Source organism: Gavialis gangeticus, unplaced genomic scaffold (assembly GCF_001723915.1).
Source record: "Gavialis gangeticus isolate Ggan-Ray unplaced genomic scaffold, GavGan_comp1, whole genome shotgun sequence".
In the NCBI taxonomy this organism is placed as follows: domain Eukaryota; kingdom Metazoa; phylum Chordata; order Crocodylia; family Gavialidae; genus Gavialis; species Gavialis gangeticus.
This window is the reverse complement of record NW_017729032.1, coordinates 64176658-64186065: the sequence shown is the minus strand read 5'-3', so window position 1 is coordinate 64186065 and position 9408 is coordinate 64176658. Positions and strand designations below refer to the sequence as shown.

Here is a 9408-nt window from a genome sequence, read left to right as displayed (position 1 = left end):
CCCACCTGCAAGCAAAATTAAATAAAAAGCATGGTTTATTACAGGGGAAAAGGGAACAAACAGACAACTTTAAAGAAAACCTTAACTTTAAACATTACCTGAAACACTTAGCAGTCTCAGTCACTGGCAAACCAACCCAGGCAAGCTATCAGCTAGCCCAGTCCATTGAGAAAGGCCTGAGGCTTTACTATCTGCATCAGCTAGCAGTGGCAGATGCAAAGTAGGAAAGCCCTCCTTCAGAGGCCTGTGTCACTAGCCTGGTCCAGAGGCTGTACCACCTACACTAGCCTAAAGTAAAAAGTTCTGAATAGGGGGCCTACTTTAGAGTTGCCCACAATCCACTGCAGGGGAATGGCTGCTGCACTAGTGCAGCACTGATTGCCAATGTTCATCCTTTTGCAACCTCAACTCTCTTAGATCCTGATCAACTTCAAAAGCAGAATCAGAGAGCTCAGCTTTTTTAGCTGTAGTGAGTACATCAGGCTTCTCTCTGAGCCCACTTTAGAGATTTAAACTCACAAGCAGAGTTTGTGAAATGGATTTATTGCTGTCTCAGTCCAAATCCAAAAGCCAATTAAATTCCAAATCCAAATGAGCAAAGCTCAGTAACTCTTTCTATAAGTATCCATTGGCCATATATCTTCAACTGGGCCAGCATCCTATGCGCATGACCCAGACTAACAGGTCTGGGAGTTCAGCTGCTCTGCATATCCACGCTGGCATCCTATGTACAAGTCCCAAACCTTCAGGCCTGGGAGTTCAGATGCCTTCCTTACCTTACATTTGACCTGGGCCAAAAAGCCAAGCTGTAAAGCCATCCAAAAAACCATTATAGACCCTCCCATCCAGTCTTTCCTGTTTTTCCACACACAATCTCTCTGTGCCAAAACTGAGGCCCAGCCTGCTGCAGGTCTGAGTAGACCTTACACATAAGCCAGTTTAAATGATCAGAAACTGGTTTAAACCTGTAACAGAATAGACATTCAATGCACATAAACCAGTGTGAAAATGGCTGAAACCAATTCGAGATAAACCTGGTTGAATGTACTATCAGACTTAACTGATTTGGGTCAAATTGGTTTATGCAATGTCTATCACAGACCCCTTGCTGGTTTAAGTTAAATCAGACTCCCCTAGCATCCCGTCATGCTCTCTGGGCTGGGCCAAGTGCATCTAAAACTCAATGCAGACATCCCATCTACAAGGGAGATCCCCTCTGCTCCCTGGCTGCAGCTCAGATAGAAACTTGCAGACACAGCAGGGTCTGCTGGCTTTCCCGTGCCCCCACACCCTCCCTCTTACCACTCACTGCTTAAGCAGAGATCCCTTCCTCCTCTGTCCCACAGCACAGGCCATAGCCAGCATGTGGTATACTAGCTAATGCTGTGTAAGGTAGATAGGACAGTGTCTGCTTAGGGCTAATCTACAACTGAGCTGGTAATGCCCCTGCATTCCTTCCTTTGGAAAAAGCTGTTTAAGAAGAGCTTGAACTAATGAGCAAGGCTTTGTTTTCTGATGGGGCACTGAGCACTGGTAACAGAGCTGATAACTGCAGAAGGGAAAGGCTACTCTAGCACCCCCTGTCTGCTTGCCTAAGCCACTGCAGGCATATGCCAGCATTTTTTCAGTCCAGGGGGGGATGTCTGGACAGTTACAAAATGATTTAGCCTAGCCAGGTTAGACTAACCTGCAAAGATTGGATCAATTCAGGCTCAGGCTTTTTGAATGTCTCTCCCTAGCCATGGTGTGCTGACCCCTCAGCAACCTTTGTGTAACTCTCAAGGCCTAACATTTGCATGCCTACAGATGACATGGTTTTGGGCAGGTAGCTTGTGGGCATAAAGACCTGCTACCCCTACTCTTCATAACTATACACTTCACTTGTGAACAGTAAAGCAGTTCTACAAGCAGTGAAGACAGAAGTGAGAACCCCAAAGCCTCTGACCCCACACACACACACACAGGTGGGCAGAGAAAGGCTACACCAGAGGCACCTGCCACACCAGATATATATTATGCAATTAACTGGTGCAATAAATTTAGACTGGTGCCAAGTAATTAAGTATCACACCCTAAAAATGCCTTATCTGGCTATAAAAAGAACCAACCAGGTATGAAGCTAGTCCTTGAATGGACTCTACAGCTGGTTTCTATCCAGCTTGAATCTGAAGATGTGGCAGGGCCTGGAGTGAGGGTCACAGTACCACGGGGACCAGAGCCCGCACACCGGGGCAGGGCTACAGTAACTAGGCTATAAACTGCTGCCACACGCACAATCCTCCACTGCCTGGAATGAGTGAAGGCCAGGAGTCACATTTTGGTTTTCTCCCCCCTGTCGAGCCAGGTTGCAGCAGCACTACCCGGGGGCTCCACAGCCTGAGGGCCCCTTTCCCAGCTTCAGTCATCAAGGTTTATGTAGCCTGACTCGCTGCGCGCTCCCGGCTTCTGCTCCTAAGACTTGTAATGGCCGGGGCGGGCCATGCCGCCAGCACAGCTTAGAGCCGCCGGGGGTAGGGGTAGGAGCAGGAGCAGAAACGCGCATAAACACCCGCCGGCGCAGGGTATGTGCTAACCAGCGGCAGGGGCAGGACGCGCACTCTGCAGCCGCAGACCCCGCCCCGCCCACTCCGCTGATGTCTGTAGGCGCTGCCAGCCCCGCCCCCTCCCCACGATTTGCCAGTTGGGCTGCGGAGGCCTATCGGTTCCGGGCGCTGACGTAGCGGCGCCGGTTGGCGAGGGCGGGGCCGCTGTCATGTGCGGCGGGACGCAGCCAGGGCAGATGCAAAGCGCGGGCGATGGGCGGGCGGCTAGCACTGCGGGCACCCAGACCGACAGCGCCGCAGGTCAGTCTCTCCCCCCTCCCTCCACGGCGGCCGCGCAGCTCTGCGTGCTTCGGGCCGGGCGGTGGGGGCGGCCCTCGGGCGTGCTGTGGGTACCCGCCCGGCTGGCTCCGCCTCCGTCGGCCTGCGCGCGGGTGGGCGACAAGGTCGAGGTGGGGGTGCCTGAGGGCAGCATTCCGTGGTCTCCCCCTGCCCAAAACCCGGGTCCCACAGGACCATCCATGCCGCTGCTGCCCACTCCTGGATCCTGGCTAGGCCACGCTCCCACCCCCACAGGGCCCGACCAAGCTCCTTTCCCCTGTGGCCCTGCCCGCCCCCCCCCTCCCCTCCCTGCACCTTTCCACGCAGCTGGATGGTGCCCACCCGTAATCAGGACCTGTACCCAGTCCAGCCCACAGGTGGGCTGAGCATTGCTTAGCTGGTGCCTCAGGCAACAAAGGTTGGGCGCTGCTGATGTAGGTTCCAGATTGTATCAGCAGCAGTCTCTGGATTCGAGTATGGTCCCTATCACGACTTGTTGATAGGGTCTGGAGGTGATTGAAGAAACCCATCTTTGAGCCATAATCTGTTGCAGGTGTTTCCACAGGGAGAGCAGGCTGCAGGCCTCCCCCTTTCCTTCTTCTGCTCTCTCGTCTCTGCTTTGAGGGCCAGGCACTTTTCCTGGAAGCAGGCTGCTGAGTGGTCGAGGGTGCGGTGCCACCAGTCAGTCAGCATCCAGCTCCTCCTGGCTCTTGATGTCAGCATCTGTTTTCCTGAGGTCTTCCTTCAGTGCGTCCTTGTAGCATTTCGTTTGACCACTGTGAGATCTCAGGCCATTGCTAAGCTGAGAGCAGAGCACTTGTTTGCAGAGTCAAGAGCTGAGCATCCACACGTGATGTCTGGTTCAGTGGAGCTGGTGCTTGAGTATCACAGACTCGGAGCCAGTGACATTGGCTTCATCAAGGATCCTGGTGTTTGTGTGCTGATCTTCCCTTTTGATGTGGAGGATTTTCCAGAGGTGTTGGTAATACCTCTTCAGGTTCTTGAGACCCTTGAGATTGTATGTATAGGGTGGTTTGGATAGGGATGATCCTGCCTCTAGCAGGGGGTTGGACTAGGCAACCTCTGGAAGACCCTTCCTGCCCTGCTCCTCTCAAATTCTGTGGTTTTATATTGGTTGCAAGACAACATCAACTCCTCCAAGCTTGATCCCTATCCACTCCCCAGAATGCTAGCATAGCTCAGAGGTGCAGGAGCTGTCCCATGAGACTACTCTTGCTGAGTTTTGGAAACTTTCTATGCAAATATAAAGCTACTTTTGCTAGAATTGTGGAGTTAAGATCTCTCAGGGGAATGTGCCAGGATGTACCTGAAAGGTACCTTTATTTTACTGTCGCCAACAGACCTATTAAAGTAATCTCAAGCTCTACAGTTGCTTTGACAGTCAGGCAAGATTCGCATGTATCCAGCACCTCTTGCTTTTCCCTTCTCCCCACTCCTTCCCCTTCCCCCCTCCAAAAAAAAAAAGAAAAAAGAAAACACTTTCTTTGTGCCCTCATCCCTTTCTTCCTTTAAGTAGCTTTTCAAAAGGATTGTCATGTAGGACTTGACAGGTTGGACTTGGGACACCCTGCCATAACTTGCGAATTGCACAATACCCCATTTCAGAAACTAATTTATTTATTACCATTCTTGCTTCCAGGCAGAAAGGCTGGGCAGTGGGGGCAGGGCGGCAGGCAGGCAGGAACAAACCTGCATTTATTTACTTTTACCTGCTTATCTCCTTTCATGTTGCAGCACCCTTCAAAAGATTTCATGCTATTCCAAGGTGTAACACACTGGTGCTCAGCCTGTCTGCCTAGATGAGTGGTGCAGAAGTGGTCCAAAATGGGGTCAACACGTAGGGTCAGTCCACAGGTGTGATTTGGGCGTGCTAGGACTATCCCTACATGCTGGGCCAGGCCCTCTGGCCTGTGGGGGCTTCCTCCAGGTCCAGAAATTTGGTGGCAGAGGAGTGGTGGCAGCATTAATTTTACTGCAGCTCTGGAGTTGGCCTGTGAGCTATAGATTAAGCACCCCTGCTCTAGAGGGAAAGTGGTAATTATCCATCACAGCTCTGTTAAAGCTCCTAAAAAAGGAAAACGGGGCCATTTCAGAGGTTTTCCATTAGACCATTCCTGTGTCTGAGACAAAACAGTAGTATGCCTTGACCTGCCTGTAACGTTGCTAGTCAAAGCTTCCTCAGTACTAAGGTGTGGAAGGTCCTCCACCAGCTTTACCAGTGCTGTGTCATTCCAGACCAGCTTTTCACTTGGAATAGAAAAGGTCCAAGATATTGGAGTTGAGTAGAGGTAGGTCGTTTGTTGTTGTTATCTTAATCAGAAATGTGATATTTAAACAAAAGAATGATTAGTAAGATTTGCTGGGTCCAGAAATGTTTTTTTGAGACGTGACCACTAGGTATACTTTGCAGTGATTATTCAACTTTTTTCAGGCAATCTTGGATATTTTTTACTATTCATAAGAGCATGGGCCTGAGTGACAGGGGATGAGTTGTATTATTTCAACCTTCCTAATGTGTTGATGCACATTGTTTAAGTACAGCTCAGTGCACCTTTGCTGTTCATTGTCTGCAGGTGAGAGAACCTCTGTGAACTACAGTGCAAAGTGTTGCCCATTCATATTGTATGGAACTGGCTTTCTGCATCGGCGTGCAAGCAGTTTGGATCAATAGATCAAACCAGGATCCAGAAAGTTCTGAGTAGTATCAGTTAGCTGGTAAAACACCATAATAGCACAGAAAGATCTGCTAGTTAGGGCTGTGTGAAACGGCACCGTTCCATTTCGACTTACATTTCGATGTTTCGACGGAACAGCATTTCATTTCGAATTTCATTTCAATTGGAAACCGCTGTTCCATTTTGTTTTGTCAAAACAGTGTTGCTGTTTTGACTCTGTTTCAACGTTTTGCCCATAGGCTATAATGGGGAAGCTCAAAACAGCCTATAACTTTGTCATTTTTGACTTTATTTGAATGAAACTTGCATCCCCTTTTGAGGGCATGAAGCCTGCCAAGTTGCAAGGACATAAGTTCAGGGGTTTCAGGGAAACTGCACCTCAGAGTCTTGAAAGCAAAAAACTCATGTCACATGTATGTGTTAAGCCACAGTGGGGTCAAAATTGCAGGCATGCTAGCCCCTTCTGAGGGCATGAAGCCTGCCAAGTTTCAAAGAGACAGGTGCAGGGGTTTGGCGGGAAACTGCACCTCAAGCTGTGGACAAGCAAAACTCATGACATGGGTAACACTGTGTGTTAAGGCACAGCAGGGTGAAAGCTGCAGGCCTGCTAGCCCCTGCTGAGGTCATGAAGCCTGCCAGCTGTCAAGGAGATAAGTGCAGGGCTTCTGGGTTCTGGGATCCTGCACTTCTAGCTGCTGACAGGCAAAACTTGTGGCATGGGTGCTTGTGGGACTGTGTCTGTCCTGTGGCACAGGGGTGTGAAAACTGCAGGCCTGCTAAGCTCTTCTGCAGCCATGAAGCCTCCCAGTTGTCAAGGAGATAGGTGCAGGGGGAGTCTGGGTTCTGGGGCCCTGCGCCTCTAGTTGCTGACAGGCAACACTCATGACATGGCTGGGTGACACTGTGTGTGTTAAGGTGCGTCCTCATTCCACTGACACCAAGGCAGAAAGCCAGGCAGTTCAAACAATGCTGCCTTTTATGCAGTTTTTCCATCCCTCCCACAGAGCACTGGGATTGGAAGAGACCTCAGGAAAGGATGACAGTCACTGGCCAGCAACAGAGTCAATAATGAGAGCACTCCTTCCCCCCTCTTCCCCCTCCTTCTCCTCACTTTAGTTTCTGTTTTCCTGCAAGCAAGCTCAGTTTGAGCTTCGAAACTCAAAGCATTTCTACTTGCCTCATTTTGTTTCGAGGCTGTTTCAAAGCTCTCTGTATCATTTCAATTTTGCTGTTTTGAGCTCGAAACAAGTCGAAACAGCGTCAAAATGAAACTGCTGGCAAAATTTTGCACAGTCCCACTGCTAGTCTCTACCTTGGCTGTGATGTACTTTGGAATATCTTTTTATCTTGTAACTTATTTGCTGGTTATCATATTTTCTGTCAAAGCTCCACTTTCTTTCCTTTAATAGCAGTATTAGGAAACCATAGCAATCTGTGCATTTGCTGTTCGTGAAGGGGTGTGTTCAGACATTAGTGCTGAAGGTAGCCACTGTGAAATTAAGTTCTGATTTGTCACCCACTCCCACCCCACCTTGTGTGATCTATACCCCATGTAAAGATTTCATGGAAGATGCTTTCTGTGAAGTTCAGGATATTAAACAGAGGGGAATTATTAAAAATGGGTTCCTCACAATTTAAGTTTTATTGCCTGTCTCTTTATAATTAGTTGAAATGGCTCACTTTTGGGTTGTAATTGTATTCACTTTCAAAACGACTATGTAGAACTGTTTTGTTTTATTTTTTACTTGACCCTGTTCTTAACCACTTCTTATCACTCCTAGAAATAAGCATTTTGAATTGCACATGCATACATTTGGAAACATTATACCATACTAAGTATGTACTATTGCAACACAATTTAAATTTTCTATAGAGTAATTCACAGTAACATTTTAATATTAGTCTTTGGTTTATAAAAGCTTAGTCTGTGACTTGAGCAAAAAATTTAAGCTGAAGAGTTGCTTTAGCAACTCTCGCTTCTAATGTATACTAAATAATGAATTCCAACTCTATACCTATATTACAGAACACTAAATAAGTGTCTTGAAACCTAAATTTATCACTAAATGACTTTTTTGATTGCAGGTCAAACACCAAGGCTTTCTAAAGTCAACCTTTTCACTTTATTCAGTCTCTGGATGGAACTCTTTCCTTCAGTTGCACATCTAAAGAAATCACAGGTAAAATATGTGTTGTTTGTAGTTCAGTCAGCCTTTCTGAAAAGATGCTAATAGTTTATGCTGTAAATTTAGCTAGATGGTTGTGTGATCATTTCACACACATGGCAAGCATTTTCTCAGACTAAGTTATAGCCGACAAACTTTTTCCAGTTACTTTTTAAAAACTATGAAAATTCCACTCACATAGCTCGCTCTACTATACGAGCAGAACTCGGAGAAGAACAGTTTAAGAATGCTGCCTATTCATCACCTGAACTTAAGTGTAGTAACAGATTAGTGTTCTATTTATATCAGAGCATTGTTAAAGTCGGGGCATTATTGTGTGTGCTGTTCTGCTTGAAATACTAAGGAGCATATTAGAACAGAAAAAACTGAAATGCCAGATGGCCTGGAGTTGATAAACAAGTCAGAGGAGTAACAGAGAATTCTGAATACACAGCAGACTGAGTTTGCACTTTTATTGATGCACATCTTGGTATTTGCTGGTTGTCTTTTAACAAATAAGAAAGAAATAAGACAAACCATTGTTCAGAAAAAATGGAGCTGAAACTCCAAGGGTTCCGTGGGACTACAGATATAGCACATATCTTTTTCAGCAAATGGGATGCTAGGGTACCATGTGATAGTTTTTCGAGAATTACATGCACTTTAATCCAGGTGCTTAACTTGTATTAGGAGGTCATTCTCAGCCCTATGGGCTAAGATAGATAATCATAGAGAAGTAGGGTTGGCGGGGACCGCCATAGGTTATCTAGTCCAGCCCCCTGCCAGAGGCAGGACCATCCCTTTCCAAAACATCCCACACACATCCATTGTCTAACCTCTTAACAAAACTACACAGTCAACCCTGACGCAACACAAGACATAACATGCAAACCTGCCACAGGGAAACTGTTGGGGGGGGTGGGGAACCATGGTGGTCAATGTCCTGCTTCTGTAAAAGGTTGTTAGTATACACTCAAAAGAGGTTTCCAGGAAGAGGTCCATGCCCCTCTCTACAGAGGAAGGCAAAGACCACCACAATCCATATCAGTCTGACCATGGGGTAAAAATTCCTTTCTGACCCTGAATATGGCTATCAACCTGACCCTGAATGGAAGGGCAAGACCCCCTAGCCATGAACTTGAGATTTAAGTCCCAGCTGAAGCATTGGCAATACCCCAGCCAAAATCCCCAGCCTTGGCTGCATCCAACATGCAATGCCTCTGAAGAAAAGGCATTTTTAATGCCTCATTAAAAAAACTAGGAGACTGGTGTCGATGCCTACACAGTCGGATGGGTCACTAACTGGCTAGAGGGCCACACCCAGAGAGTGGTGGTGGACGGGTCTTATTCGACCTGGAGGGATGTGGGCAGTGGGGTTCTGCAGGGCTCGGTCCTTGGGTCCACACTGTTCAACATCTTCATCAGCGACTTGGACAAAGGGGTAAAATGCACCCTGTTCAAATATGCAGATGACTTAAGATGTGGGGTGAAGTGGGCACGCTAGAAGGAAGGAATAGGCTGTAATCAGATCTGGACAGGCTACAGGGGTGGGCGGATGAGAACAGGATGTGTTTCAACACTGATAAGTACAAGGTACTGCACCTGGGGAGGAAGAACCAGCATCAGACCTACATGCTGGGGAGCTCCCTCTCGTCAGTGCAGAGGCAGAGAAGGATCTTGGAGTCA

General features: G+C 47.7%; 1 protein-coding gene across 3 annotated transcripts in view; it reads left to right on the top strand.

The window, feature by feature from the left end:
• Positions 1-2652: 2652 nt before the first annotated feature.
• The window catches only part of CDADC1 (cytidine and dCMP deaminase domain containing 1), a 39104-nt gene continuing 32348 nt past the window's right edge, over positions 2653-9408 (top strand). For 2 of the 3 annotated variants that reach the window (XM_019525138.1, XM_019525139.1), the window contains exons 1-2: positions 2653-2843; positions 7643-7737. In XM_019525138.1, coding sequence (XP_019380683.1) covers positions 2753-2843; positions 7643-7737 — 186 coding nt within the window. In that variant the 5' untranslated portion in view covers positions 2653-2752. Of the gene's footprint in view, positions 2844-7264; positions 7394-7642; positions 7738-9408 lie in introns of those variants that run through there. The other variant, XM_019525140.1, reaches the window with a different exon arrangement.